Source organism: Procambarus clarkii, chromosome 91, assembly GCF_040958095.1.
Source record: "Procambarus clarkii isolate CNS0578487 chromosome 91, FALCON_Pclarkii_2.0, whole genome shotgun sequence".
In the NCBI taxonomy this organism is placed as follows: Eukaryota; Metazoa; Arthropoda; class Malacostraca; order Decapoda; family Cambaridae; genus Procambarus; species Procambarus clarkii.
The window spans coordinates 12,554,652-12,569,808 of record NC_091240.1 but is presented as its reverse complement, the minus strand read 5'-3'; the positions used below and the strand labels follow the sequence as shown (position 1 = coordinate 12,569,808).

The following is a 15,157-nucleotide window of genomic DNA, read 5'->3' as shown; positions in this document are numbered from 1 at the left end:
ATTCTTGAATTATATTTCAACATTATGAATCTTGCTTAACAAAGTTGACTTACCCAATATAAGCAATGCACTAGTGCAGTTGTGTATAAGCATTTGTGGTGATGGATCCATTTGTACAACCATCTTAATTTGGCCAAAGTGCTTGTGAGAAGTAACCAAGAATGATCTGTTGAGAACAGGCCCATCATCATTATTTGGCAGGGTGAATGTCATACGCTGGTCTGGAGGGGCATCCTTTATAACAACTGGGTGAGCCTGGTAACCATTTTGGCCAATTTGAATACAACAAAACTCTTCATCTGAGCTTGATGAGCCTGGGTCTTTTAGAATGTACCATAGAAGTAGTGGGACTTCCTTCATGTAGCTGCTTCCAGATTTGGAAGACAGTTCCAAAGCAGGTAATGATACAGGAAGCTGGATCTTGGTATTACCCGAATAGACATACATAGAGCGAACAGTTAATTCATCTCGAGTATTGTTGGTGATTGAATATGTTGGAAGAAGGTGCATTATTTGAATATTCTCCTCATACCTTGAGAGCACAGTGATAAAGCACACTTTGTCTTGAGTAGGAATACGGAGATTTGTGGCGCCTTCTCGAGGAATACGGCCCTCAAATTTTAGACTGTACCACCTGTCTTCCTTGGATAGCTGCAGAGATGTAGTATGGAAATGTTGGTCATTTTCTACCAAGCCAATTGTGAAAAGTCCATCCAATTTTGGGGGAGCAAAAACAGCCCCAGGAGGTACAAACCAGCTACTCGAGGAGCCGGCTTCTTGGAGTAGAATATCTATCCCGGTATGGTTTACCATTAGGGCCCATGGTCGGATGTCAACCACAAGTGTGTTGCAATATGGATATAGACCTGAGAACCCAACCTGCAAAAGAAATAATTACTTTGTAGTACAAGTCTTTCCTTCACACATTTAACAATAAAATATTAATCTTATTCAACCTACAATTCTAAGTCAATTATATTTTCCTCCAGAAAGAACAAAGCTTTAAAATTACAGTAAATCAATTCTTCCCTGAATGCTCTTGCCAGAAAAATTGAAGACCAAAGACTCCTGAAAAAGTATTGACTATAAAATATAAGTCAACAACTTTGCTGGTCAGACAGTCAAAGACAACCAATACCTACTGGTTTAATACTTAACAAAGTAACAGAAATCAGGTAAGCCTAACCTGAACGAAACTAATGCTAACAAAATTAACGATCACGAATAACAAGTAAAACAAGCATTTGGATAAAATAAAAAGATTTATGTTTATGTAATAAAATAGAGAATAATTATAGTAAGCATTATAATGAATCCACCTACACCTGCTTCATGGCACAAGTGTAAACAATGTACAGGTGTACTGTGCTCCACCTACACCTGCTTCATGGCACAAGTGTAAACAATGTACAAGTGTACTGTGCTCCACCTACACCTGCTTCATGGCACAAGTGTAAACAATGTACAAGTGTACTGTGCTCCACCTACACCTGCTTCATGGCACAAGTGTAAACAATGTACAAGTGTACTGTGCTCCACCTACACCTGCTTCATGGCACAAGTGTAAACAATGTACAGGTGTACTGTGCTCCACCTACACCTGCTTCATGGCACAAGTGTAAACAATGTACAAGTGTACTGTGCTCCACCTACACCTGCTTCATGGCACAAGTGTAAACAATGTACAAGTGTACTGTGCTCCACCTACACCTGCTTCATGGCACAAGTGTAAACAATGTACAAGTGTACTGTGCTCCACCTACACCTGCTTCATAGCACAAGTGTAAACACTGTACAAGTGTACTGTGCTCCACCTACACCTGCTTCATAGCACAAGTGTAAACACTGTATAAGTGTACTGTGCTCCACCTACACCTGCTTCATAGCACAAGTGTAAACAATGTACAAGTGTACTGTGCTCCACCTACACCTGCTTCATAGCACAAGTGTAAACACTGTACAAGTGTACTGTGCTCCACCTACACCTGCTTCATAGCACAAGTGTAAACACTGTATAAGTGTACTGTGCTCCACCTACACCTGCTTCATAGCACAAGTGTAAACACTGTACAAGTGTACTGTGCTCCACCTACACCTGCTTCATAGCACAAGTGTAAACACTGTACAAGTGTACTGTGCTCCACCTACACCTGCTTCATAGCACAAGTGTAAACACTGTATAAGTGTACTGTGCTCCACCTACACCTGCTTCATAGCACAAGTGTAAACACTGTACAAGTGTACTGTGCTCCACCTACACCTGCTTCATAGCACAAGTGTAAACACTGTATAAGTGTACTGTGCTCCACCTACACCTGCTTCATAGCACAAGTGTAAACACTGTACAAGTGTACTGTGCTCCACCTACACCTGCTTCATAGCACAAGTGTAAACACTGTATAAGTGTACTGTGCTCCACCTACACCTGCTTCATAGCACAAGTGTAAACAATATACAAGTGTACTGTGCTCCACCTACACCTGCTTCATAGCACAAGTGTAAACACTGTACAGGTGTACTGTGCTCCACCTACACCTCTGCTATATATTTCCTTTTCAGACAACTTTCACTTATACGACATCCACCCTATTACTGTATACCTATTGCACGCACTTTACTTTCACCAGGTACGTTTATGAAACAAAACCAATTTCCACGGCTTCTACTTTTGAGCACTGTCATTCTGGTCTCACCTGGAGGTCAATCTTTGGCTGGTCAGCAAAGAGGACATCGCCCATAAAGTCTGATGTGTCTACGTAGGGCCAGCGATCTTCAGGACCATCAAATAACTGTTGCAAGTATTGTGAGATATCCACTGCCTCTTGAGGCTGTGAAAATCTCATCTGTAAAATGTTGAATATGATTAAAAATGCCAATAACTTTGTATAACAGTGTGTGCAAAAGGAGAATTAAAAGTAGGTCAACAGCATATCTACAAGCACAACCACATTTATAGTAAATCTTGTGCATATACAAAAAAAAAGAAACATCAGATCAGAGTTTCTCAACTTTAAAGGTATGGTCAAAATTATGATTACCAGAGTGCAATGATGTAAGAATATAATCTAAAAAGTTTGTAAAATATAGTACAAGACAGTTTGTGTGGAAACCTGATATACTGCCAAGAGTGAGGCAGACCTGTGTAGCGGTACACACATCATTCAAACAAATCTACACTGAGCCGGCCAAAGTACAAACACCTAAGACTGAGCCATCAAAACTTGGTATTAAAGCGCTCATCTTTGTACAGTACAGTACCACCAAATTCACACGTCAATACTGTTCACATCATCACCCCTAAGCAACACATACAAAACAGATCATATAAGTATCAGTTTTTAATTAAGCTGAAACTTAAAACAAAACAAAATTTTAGTTTTTAAACATTTATGTTTTTAAGCATTTATGAAATCTATGCAAGTAATTCATAAAAGAAAGCAACAAGACCAGGTGGCTATATTGGAACTAGAGCAAATCTAAATTTTTTAACACAAAGTGATGTTTCAGAAAACCGCATCTTGCAACACTATTCAATGATGTTTGATTACCTGATCAACCAAACCTCTTGAAAGAGGAATTGGAGGACTGGACACTTCAAATTCTGGGTTCAATTGGAATGTTAGTTGATGTGCAACAGAGCCATCACAGTGTAGTGTGTGCGTGTGTCCACGACCTTTCACCACAACCTGCAGGAATACCAACAATATTAACTGTAGAGTACAAGTCATATATTATTTACAAATACATGCTCATATGTTGGTAATATAAATTTAACAAGACATTCAATTCATAAGTAATCTGTCCAATAAATGTAACTTTTATAGCTTTATTCAAACAGGAAAGATAAAGTGCGAAGTGTAACAAGTTGGTGAGGTGATAATAAACCTGGTCTAATGTTTCACTAGTGAGCAGTAAAGGCTGAGCGGCACTCTCCCCAGTGTGGCCAGGAAACAACAACATCAACCATAATGAAGAGTTCACACCCAACCACACATCTGAAAACGAAGAACCAAAGACGTTTCGGTCGTTAGTTTAAACCGAAACGTTGTCCGTTCTTCATTTTCAGATTTGTGACCTGATTGACAATTTTCCTCCACGTTAGTGTTACTCATTGTCTGCGGACCAAAATATGAGCTAACAACCTCAGGTGTACACAAGCAATAACATCTGTTAATTAAGCTTCTAGAGATTAAGTCAATTCTAAAATGGTTGGAATTTTTTTACAAAAAACTTTGTTATTTACAAAAACTTTGGAAATAATCCAATCTGTTTCTACAGATACAAATATTGTATATAATCCAATCTGTTTCTATAGATACAAATATTGCCCATAATCCTATAAAATTACTAATAAAATATAAGAAGTTGTTTAAAAAACCAGCGTTGAATGTAATGAAACGCCATTTTCTGGGTGAGCCCCAGAGGCTCTCTGGAGCTTATCGGGCTAATGTATGTTATATTAGACAGGGACATTAGCTAAGGAATTCAGACCTACCAGGGACCAACGCCAGAACCTGGCCCCTTCAGAGAGGTTTCAGGGAGCAATGGCCCTGGAAAACCCCCTTGTGGTTGGGGTTTTCCTTATCTGCCATCGACCGGGGGTTAGGCACCCAGAAAGGTAGGCATAACAAAACAAACCCCACATGGTAAAAAACTAAAGCAAAAAATCAAACAGATAGGTAGAAACTCCCTACAATCCTAGAGAAACAAGCAAACAAGCAAACATCACAATTTACTGCCACGCCGATCGTCCACACAGCCCTCCCCGCCCCGAGAGGGGGAGGGGGGAGCCCCGGACCTCACCGTGCCGGCTGCCTAGCATCAGTTCGGAAGCTAAGCTTCAACCAACGCGAAAAATCCGCCGACCGGTGGGAGGGAGGGTTGCCAGGGAGCCTCCAGGGCTCACCCAGAAAATGGCGCTTCATTACATTCAACGCTGGTTTTCTGTGGGGAGCCCCTACGGCTCCCTGGAGATTCATACCCAACGAGAAGGAAAAGAAAGGGCTGACGTGGGAGGCAGCCGCCACAAACTCCGCAACGCGAAGCCGAGACAACAGGTGGTAACCTGTGACCCAAGGCAACAAGAAACGCATAGGAGAAGATGCGCGCATAAAGAAACGGCGGCCAGGAACATGTGCGACCCTCAAATCCTTGTGCCCGAAATGAGCCTTAGACGTCACCAACACAGCAGCAAAAGCTGCAGACGTCCGAACAGCACGGGCGCAAGGATAGACCACAGGCTGGAAGACCTAAAAACTCTGCGGACGACCCGGGAGACCCGAGCCCTGAAACAGGGAACGAGGGGAACCGGATCAACCCAAAGCGCATCCCCAGACACGGTACGTAGGTAATGGCAAAAAAGAGCAACCGGACCACACAGGACGCGCCCCCGGCTGAACCAATCAAGCATCAATAAGCCCTGGTACTGCTGAGGAACACCTGGCCACCGCACAACACAACACCCAGCAGTGAACGCCACACAAGGCAAACACCGCCTAGGAAACTGAGGCCAGAGAAGCGTCTATCCCGGTTGACATTAGCTTATGAACTGATGCTAGGCAGCCGGTTCGGTGAGGTCTGGGGCTCCCCTCTCCCCCTCTCAAGGCGAGGAGGGTTGCGCGGACGATCGACGCGGCAATAAAGTGTGATGTTTGCTTGTTTCGTTTGGATTGTAGGGAGTTTCTACCTCTCTGTTCGTGTTTTTTGTTTTAGTTTTTTACCATGTGGGGTTTGTTTTGTTATGCCTACCTTTCTGGGGCTTAACCCCGGTCGATGGCAGATAAGGAAAACCCCAACCACAAGGGGTTTTTCCAGGGCCATTGCTTCCTGAAGCCTCTCTGAAGGGGCCAGGTTCTGGCGCTGGTCCCTGGTACGTCTGAATTCCTTAATTAATGTCCCGGTCTAATATAACATACATTAGCCTGATAAGCTCCAGGGAGCTGTAGGGGCTCCCACAGAAAAGCTCACAATCAGGGGGTAACAAATTGTTGCTTTCAGCTTATTTACAAATGTGTTACTATTAAAACCCAAGATTTACTTGAATAAAAATAAAGACTTTAATTTCAAACAAAAAATCTGTTTTCTGAACAAGTTATGCAGTCACTCTTTTCAGGCAATATCCCACTCTCACGTGAACCAGGTAAAATACTCAAATTGACTTTATTACCCCGACACAGTGAAGTATTCTCATATCTGCTGTCACCTGATTATTAATGAAGAAAGCAAGACACTTGAGAATCTCAATCCAGTTCAGAATAACCTCCAGAGGGTCAGACATCTACACTTACACTAATCATCGCTACTGGTATGTAGCAGGCTTATAATACCTTCTCCAAGCTGAGTATTATTTGGAGGAGGAACTTTCGAGTACAGATGAATGAATCTTCTGGAGGTAAATTCCAACTGAATTGAGTGACATTCTCCTGTGTCTTCAAATTCCCAATGAGTTAGCAAGGGTGAATTGAAAACGATTCATTACATCGTGGATTAGAAAGGCAATTTGGCCAGCCAAATGCTTTGCCATGTCCATGCAAGAGCAGTACATTGCCTAAAGGAATAATCAAGTGGGTTTAGCTCATTAAGTCCATTGATAACTCACTCACCTGTTGAAAACTGTGATTGCTTGGGGTGTTGATATGAAGAATCAGAGGTCTTGGTAAGTGTGATCTTACCATATACTGGGGGCTGAATATCACTAACAATCTCCAAACTGTTCCAACCCTTTGTCGCAGCACACGACACCAAGCAATGATGCTCTCACCTTTGGCTTTCAAGGGGATTTTAACAAGCATGGAATCTTTTGTGCGTTCATATGACAGTGGAATTTCCCCAGACCATACAGATGGACTACCTAGTAATCTCACTCTAACACCAAGGGCTTCTCCAACAAAAGATGGAGCCACAAACTCGCTATGAAGCACATGTGTAGATATATGCTTGGGAGATTCTTTATCTTTGCCATTCTCTATAACTCGAAATTCCAGATCTTCACTGAGACAGTTTGCAATGGAGAGAAGGCCAGAGAAGGTGATAAGTTTTTGGGTAGGTGAAAGGGTTTCAATGATCACCATAAAATGAAAATGATGATTTTCATGGTGGATTGTGTGTACCTGTTAAATACAACAATCCTTTAAATTATAAACAGTATATTGTGGCTTCAATAAAATAATAATAATTATCTCAACTATATGAAGAAAAATGAAATATGTAAACCATTACAGACACTAAAATAACATTTACAGATGGATGATAAAATTTGACAAAAGCTTTTCTTACCTGTGAGCCTTCAGCTTCTAATGTGAATGGATCACACCACTTCCATTTTCCCCCTTCTACACAAGCATGCAGCTGAGGGAAGAGCTTGTGGCTTCTCCAGCAATACAAGTGCATACTTCGGGATGTCAAAAGTACATTTTCATCAGTTCCCACTTGTCCAAATCTGATAGTTTCTAATGTATCATTACAAATAAGGTAATTTGTCATAAAAATTACAGGAGATTTTTTGATAAGCACTAAATTAGGACCACATGAACTCTCTGGTACAGTATCACAGACCTGCTGCCAGCTTTCATAAGCAACATTTAAAGTGTGGATAATGGACTGATTAATATGTATAAACATTGGCTTCACTGTCATTACACAATCAATACAGCTTGGTTTGTCTGGCCCGTCAGCATCTTGTCTCACTAAACTTGCCTCTATGAAAGTGGGCTCAAGCAGACAACTACTTGTCAAAAAACTGTAGCTCAGAACATCCAAGCGTAAAGCACCTCCACTCTGCACATGCACAGCAGAAGACCACACATAGCTACGAAGGAACAAGTTTTCCAAAGTAAGAGTGAGAAATGGTTGCTCCTCTGGTGCTAATCTGTCTAGTGAGAAAAATTTTAACTCTTTCGGCAGTTTCTTGCCTGTAAGAGACAGATGATTTAAGAATGTTATTTGTGCTTGACCAACTGTTACAACTGCTTGTGTTCGAGGAAGCAAATCTACTGAAAACATGGAGTCAACTCTCATACAGGCTGCTAAAGCCCCAGGAGAAACAACAATTCGGCCATCACCAGAACTGCTGTCATCTTCACAAAAATCAATACAGACTCTCCACATGGAGGACACAGCAATGTGCTGCTTTTCGTAAAAACTTGGCAAATCAAGTTGACAAAATTTTGATTCTGAAAGTTGGAACTGACGATACGTTATAAAAGTTTCTCGTAGCGAATCAAAATATTGCAGGGCACATAAGACTTGGTCTTTGTCCTGAGCATCTATGGAAGTACTGTATTCTGATGCAGCAATAAAGGGAACAGGATAAATGTCTACTCTAGTTAGTGTTCGTGGCTCTGGATAACACCATACCATAGTTCCTGCCATTTTGTCAAAAACAACCTGGTATGGCTTGGGATCTTCAATAGCCAGACTAATATACTGGAATATTCCTGCCCGCAGGTCATCCTGATACAGGATATCATGATGATGTTCTTTCTCTTCAGGTTTGGATGAAGTATGTGTAGTTTGTTCCTTCATTTTATCATACATGAAGGAAGATATGTGATTGTATATATCTATGAAGCAAAATAAATGTTCTGGCCCAAGATCCACAGTCACAATTTCAGTATCAATCTTAATTTCAATATATGGATGCAAACTCCACTGCAACCACAATAATTTAAATTCACCTGTTACTGTCCATGGTTTAAGGAAAGGCTGAAGTTTTTGGGAATGATAAATAGTTTTCAGTTGGAAATCCAGAATTTCTGCAGCAGCAGTAATTTCAGAGATGATATCTGACCTTGCATCTTGAAATTGGCTCATTCTCTTTCGTAAAGTGGTAATGCAAAATTTAATTCCTGAAAAACTACTGTGCACTTCACTTCTTGCCTTGTGTGTTTTAAAGACTTCACAATTAACAACAACTTGACTGGTAATAAAAGATATACTATCAAAATTTGCCAATGCCTGTCTAAGTAATTCAGGAGAAGAAGCCTCTTTAGTTATGTTTTCATTAGCACCGATTCTTTCTTGTTCTGACATAGTTGTCACGGGCGGAAAAACCTTAGCCATACAATTCATGACGTGGACTACTTGCTGCCAGCGGCTCTCACTTAAATAAAGACGAACAGGCCTTCCAACTTCTATGTTTATTCGAGCTGTTGGAAAAAAATATATGTTGAAACTCTTTATTATGATAATGTAAGTTTGTGCAGTAATTGCAAAATCAAAATATTATATTAATAAAAGTTACACTTAATAATAAAGTTGCTTTACTCCTGTATGAACATGCCCAGAAGTTGAAGGGAGTTCAGATATATAAATGATGTCTCTTTTATAAATCAGGCTCATCTACTGTCCTTAATTTATAATTTGTTAAGGTGGCTCTGGCTCCAATTAACCTACATGTCAAAAGGTGTTGTGACTTACCTGGTTTATGAAGAAAATCTGTGGCTGAAACAAGTAGTAAAGCAGGAGGGATGCCGGTCCTGGGGTGTGGATCACCAGGTTTAGTTTCTAACCAAGAAGTTGTATAATCTTCTGGACAAGGCAGCTGTTTTGCCTCAGTTGCTATAATAATAATATAATTTTAGTTCCAGTTAAATTTTAAAATACTGGTAAACAAAACACCAGCGTTGAATGTAATGAAATGCCATTTTCTGGGTGAGACCCGGAGGCTTCCCGGAGCTATCCAGGCTTAAATACTAATGTCAGACTTTGGCATCAGTCATGTGTTTACAGTTCTGTGGGCCTACCGGGAACCACGAGGCAGAACCTGGCCCCCTCAAAAGAGGCACAAGGAGCAATGGCCTATAGAAACCCCCGTGTGGTTGGAAGCATTCTATGTCTGTCATCGACCAGGTCAGTCTCCCAGAAAAACACCATTTTCTGGGCGAGACCCGGAGGCTCCCCCGGCAACCCTCCCTCCCTCCGGTCAGCGTTTTTTTTGCGTGTATTGATGTCCAGCCTCAGAATTGAAGGGTGGATTGCCGGTGTGGGGGTCTGGGGCTCCCCCTTCGCCCTACCGGGGAGGGGGAAGCCGCACAGACAGCGGCGCGGAAACGTGTAACGTCATACTCATTTGCCCATTTCTGTTTGGGGAGTTCTATCCAATTGTTCAGCTTTTCATTGCAATTTTCACCAGAATAAGTGTTTATTTTGGGATGCTTACCTTTCTGGGTGCCTGACCTGGTCGATGGCAGACGTAGAATGCTTCCAACCACACAGGGGTTTCTATAGGCCATTGCTCCTAGTGCCTCTTCTGAGGGGGGCCAGGTTCTGGTTCGTGGTCCCCGGTAGGCCTACAGAACTCCATACACATGACTGATGCCAAAGTCTGACATTAGCATTTCAGCCTGGATAGCTCTGGGGAGCCGAAGGGGTTCCCCCAGAAATGGGTATCTTCTATGGATTACATGGTGTTTTTGAATCAGTCTAAAACACTGTAATACTTATAAGTAATGTATTGCATTCCAAGAAGTAAGTTCAACTGGTAATACTACAACACATGTCCAGATATTTAAAATATGCAAGTAAAAAGTACAAAATTATTACCAAATACAATAGAGTAGAGTATTCTTAGACTTTCGTTCTTTACATCAGGCTGTGGCAACCTCTAACACTGGACAACTTTTTATACTAATATTTGTTCAGTACACATTATTTAGAAAGTTGATCATAATAAACACCCTTGCTAAAAAGCAGCACACCAAACAAGAACTATTATATGGTATGATGAATGGCCAGGGCCACTTAACTTTGCAAAATTCTTTTCAAACTAAGCAGTCAAGTTTTGATATAAACAAAAATAGCACAACACTATTATGAAAAACTGCAAGAATATAACATACCCTTAACAGAGAATCCCTTAAGAACACTACGAAGGATGAAGTTGAAACAAGAGATATCCAGCTTCTGTTTGAGTGGTTGACAAGATAGGAATGCGTGGGGCTGTGAAACCACTGCAAACAACAAAGGTGAAATTCGTGGCTGCCTCAGATTCACCCCTCCACCCTCACAGACTGATCCCTCTTCTGAGCCTTCATACCTACAAATAATTATGGTATAAATATAAAGTACAGCACTGTCGTTCAGAATAATTATTAATGATATTTTGCTGGGTATAATGAATTAAAATCTTATTCAAGAAAAATGGTGGCATATAAAGTTGGCGGCAAAACAGTGATGACGAAGCAAAGTGGCGGTAGAGCACCAAAATGGCAAAGCAAGCCTTATAACTAACCCATCTTCAACCTCCTTTTCTGAATGACAATCTGAGTCAGCATCTCTGGTTGGAGGTCGTGTACGGTGGTGAGGTAGGCGCTTGGGAGATGGTTCTGACTCGGTTGATGCAGCCTCTCCAACTAATTCCCGTTCCCTCTTTTTGGCTCGCTGTTCTAGTTTGCTACGCTGCCATCCCTGGAAAATTCAACTGTGCAGAAATATATACAAAAAGATGGTGTTGAGTATGGTAAAACACTTTTTATGAGGCTGAAAATACCATTAAGAAAAAGATACTTGTCAGGCAATGGGCAAAAGCTTCTGGATTAGGGAGCATTAGAAAAGCCTTAACCCAGAAAAAATTAACTGTGCCAAGACTTTCCAAGTTATTAGAAATTCAAATGCGAATAACTGGTTGGTCATTCTTAATTGGTTATCTAATTATACTCGCTCAACAATATTCTACTTAAGACTTGTAAATACTTTGAGCCATGTTTACAATTGAGGAATTGTCCTGAAACTGAAAATATAAAATCCTTGCTGAATAAATATCTTTAAAGGCAATTTTGCACATGGACTATAATAGTTTGCATCCTTATGACTAATGAACATAACTAAACTAAAGGGCCAGTGTACTGAATGATGGGGAATCATTATCAAGCAACCATTCTTAACACTTGATGTGACCAGTTTGTACTCCTATTCACCTATTCACTTTCTTATATTGACCACCGGTGTCAGGAGGATTGACAACTGTTTGCCACCTATGTCAGGAGGATTGATGATGGTTTGTCACCTGTGTCAGGAGGACTGACAATGGCTTGCCACCTGTGTCAGGAGGACTGACAATGGCTTGCCACCTGTGTCAGGAGGACTGACAATGGTTTGCCACCTGTGTCAGGAGGATTGACGATGGTTTGCCACCTGTGTCAGGAGGACTGACAATGGCTTGCCACCTGTGTCAGGAGGACTGACAATGGTTTGCCACCTGTGTCAGGAGGATTGACGATGGTTTGCCACCTGTGTCAGGAGGACTGACAATGGTTTGCCACCTGTGTCAGGAGGATTGACAATGGTTTGCTACCTGTGTCATGAGGATTGACAATGGTTTGCCACCTGTGTTGGGAGGATTGACGATGGTTTGCCACCTGTGTCAGGAGGACTGACAATGGTTTGCCACCTGTGTCAGGAGGATTGACGATGGTTTGTCACCTGTGTCAGGAGGACTGACAATTCCTTACCCCTTGTCAAACCTAACACTGACAAAGAATTACTGATAGTTAACGCACACACAATTATGGAGTTAATGACAGCCTCCGTCATCATTCATTTTATAAATCTCATTAGTCATTAATACATAATAAATGGAAAATGCATGAATAATAAGAGATCAAATCTATTAGAATATTATAGGGAATTAAATATATTAATTAAGTTGCCTCATAATTTGAGTGGTGAAGGAGGCTAGACAGGTGACATGTCAACACACACTATATGTTGGTCACTTACTTATTCAACTTTCACCACAAATTTACATTAATTTTGAAACTAATATTCAAATTAAGTATGTTTCTCAATACATATTTCCCCTTGAATAAAGATCATCAATAATTAATCACCTTGTTTCTTGCATACAGGGAAAGACAGTCTCCTGAAGATGAAATGAATTGAAGAAAACGAAGGTTTGAGAAATTTAAGGCATACGTGTTAATAAATCTCAGTGCCACAATGAATATTGTTCCCATTAATATTTCTGTATTTCTCACCTTAACACTAAATTTCTGTCCATCTTCCAAGATGCCTCGATCAAAGATGCTGGCAGTGATCTTCCCTCCAGTGACCAGTAATTCCAGAGGCACAAAGGACCAGGTGCTGCTGCTGCTGCTGCTGCTGGTTTCAGTTGTCTTATGGCTCATCATGCCCTTTGACAGCTCTACAGATGATATATCACAATCAACTCCACTGTCTTGTATATCTAAGGGTGTACAGGCAATTCTTCCTTGTCGCCCACTTGAAAGCATCTGAGTAACAAGTCTGAAAATATAAGAAATTAATAGTCTATGGCCATCAGGCACTACTGTACGTACTTCTAAAAAGTAGTACCAAAAAAGTGTAGTGGTGCTGATTCTCCATCAGGGATAGTAGTGTGGAAGATATGGTGAATGGATATACATTATTTTATAAAATCTTTTTCCCAATAGTGCTGGCCAATATTCTCTGGGGGTATTTAATACTATTTATGTAACCTGTCATCTCAGCTAGTATGTCTAATAATGAATGTCATGGTCACCAACGTGCAAATTACCAAGTACAGTGGAACCTCGAATAACAAATTAAATGCGTTCCGGCACCGAGCTCGTTATGTGAAATGCTCGTCTTTCAAAACGAATTTCCCCATTTAAAATAATGGAAATCAAATTAATCCGTTCTACTACCGAAAAACATCAATATGATATTCGATGTTTTAAATGATGGAGCAGCCTATCATACATACACTGAACAAACCTTTATGACATTTTTCTTTCTTCAAGTTTGCTCAATTTTAGTTCATTTTTTATAGCAAAAGATTCATTCTGTGTTTGTCAGGTAGGCTGCTCCATGTTTCTAATAAAAAAAATGAAAAAATTAAAAATTTTGAAAAACAAAACAAACGTCAAAAAGGCTCGTTAGGTGTTCGGCAGCTAGGCTGCTCCGTGTTTCTTAAAAAAAAAAAACAGCGTTGAATGTAATGAAACGCCATTTTCTGGGTGAGCCCTGGAGGCTCCCTGGAGCTTATGTATGTTATGTTAGACCGGGACATTAGCAATTGAGTTCAGACCTACCAGGGACCAGCACCAGAACCTGGCCCCTTCAGAGAGGTTTCTGGGAGCAATGGCCCTGGAAGACCCCATTGAGGTTGGGGATTTTCCTTATCTGCCATCGACTGGGGTTAGGCACCCAGAAAGGTAGGCACAACAAAACAAACCCCACATGGTAAGAAACTAAAACAAAAACTGAACAGAGGTAGAAACTCCCTACAATCCCAAGGAAACAGTCAAACAATCAATTATCACAATTTACTGCCACGCCGGTTGTCTGTGCAGCCCTTCCCTCCCCGGGAGGGGGAGGGAGGGCTGTGGTTCCGGCAAGAACCGCCAGAGAACAGTCTGAACAGAGCTGAATGGTAGAGCACCGAGTGACCCAAACCCTCCGAAGCGCAAACCAGACAACCACGAACTCCCGAACTGTCAAGGCAGACCCCCCCACCAGGCAGATAAACAAAAAGAAAAAGAAAACCCTGCAAGAGGACAGTATACCCAGGCGGAACAGAGCCAGCCACTATGATTGGTGAAAACAAGCTGCGCAGTACCCTGCGCCCCTACCAGTGCAAACTGTTCCTACCCCAAGGTGAACAAGTGAGACACAAAAATCAGCATGAAAATTATCTCTGCTGAAGACATTGAAAAACTACAAGCAGATGTCAACAAAGTTTTCAATTGGGCAGCAGAAAATAACATGATGTTTAATAGTGATAAATTTCAGGTACTCAGGTACGACAAAAATGAGGATCTGAAACATAATACAGGGTACAAAACACAATCGAATCTTCCCATAGTAGAAAAACAGCATGTCAAGGATTTGGGAATAATGATGTCCGACGATCTAACGTTTAGGGAGCATAACCAAGCAAATATTGCGTCAGCCAGAAAAATGATCGGATGGATTATGAGAACTTTCAAATCCAGGGATCCCATCACAATGGTTGTACTCTTCAAGTCACTTGTGTTGTCCCATCTCGAGTACTGCTCAGTACTCACTTCCCCCTTCAGAGCAGGGGAAATTGCTGAAATAGAGGGAATACAGAGAACATATACGGCACGCATAAACGAGATAAAACGCCTAAATTATTGGGATCGTCTCAAAGCTCTCCAAATGTACTCTCTAGAAAGGAGACGAGAGAGAGAGAGAT

At 41.2% G+C, this 15,157-nt stretch overlaps 1 protein-coding gene across 1 annotated transcript in view; it reads right to left on the bottom strand.

The window, feature by feature from the left end:
* The window catches only part of Vps13B (vacuolar protein sorting 13B), a 79,372-nt gene that overhangs the window by 20,915 nt on the left and 43,300 nt on the right, over positions 1-15,157 (bottom strand). Inside the window, exons 26-34 of the mRNA XM_045768163.2 lie at positions 12,975-13,242; positions 11,231-11,406; positions 10,839-11,035; positions 9,418-9,558; positions 7,276-9,146; positions 6,603-7,109; positions 3,549-3,686; positions 2,694-2,843; positions 54-879 (exon numbers count right to left, since the gene is read on the bottom strand). Coding sequence (XP_045624119.2) covers positions 54-879; positions 2,694-2,843; positions 3,549-3,686; positions 6,603-7,109; positions 7,276-9,146; positions 9,418-9,558; positions 10,839-11,035; positions 11,231-11,406; positions 12,975-13,242 — 4,274 coding nt within the window. The remainder of the gene's footprint in view (positions 1-53; positions 880-2,693; positions 2,844-3,548; positions 3,687-6,602; positions 7,110-7,275; positions 9,147-9,417; positions 9,559-10,838; positions 11,036-11,230; positions 11,407-12,974; positions 13,243-15,157) is intronic.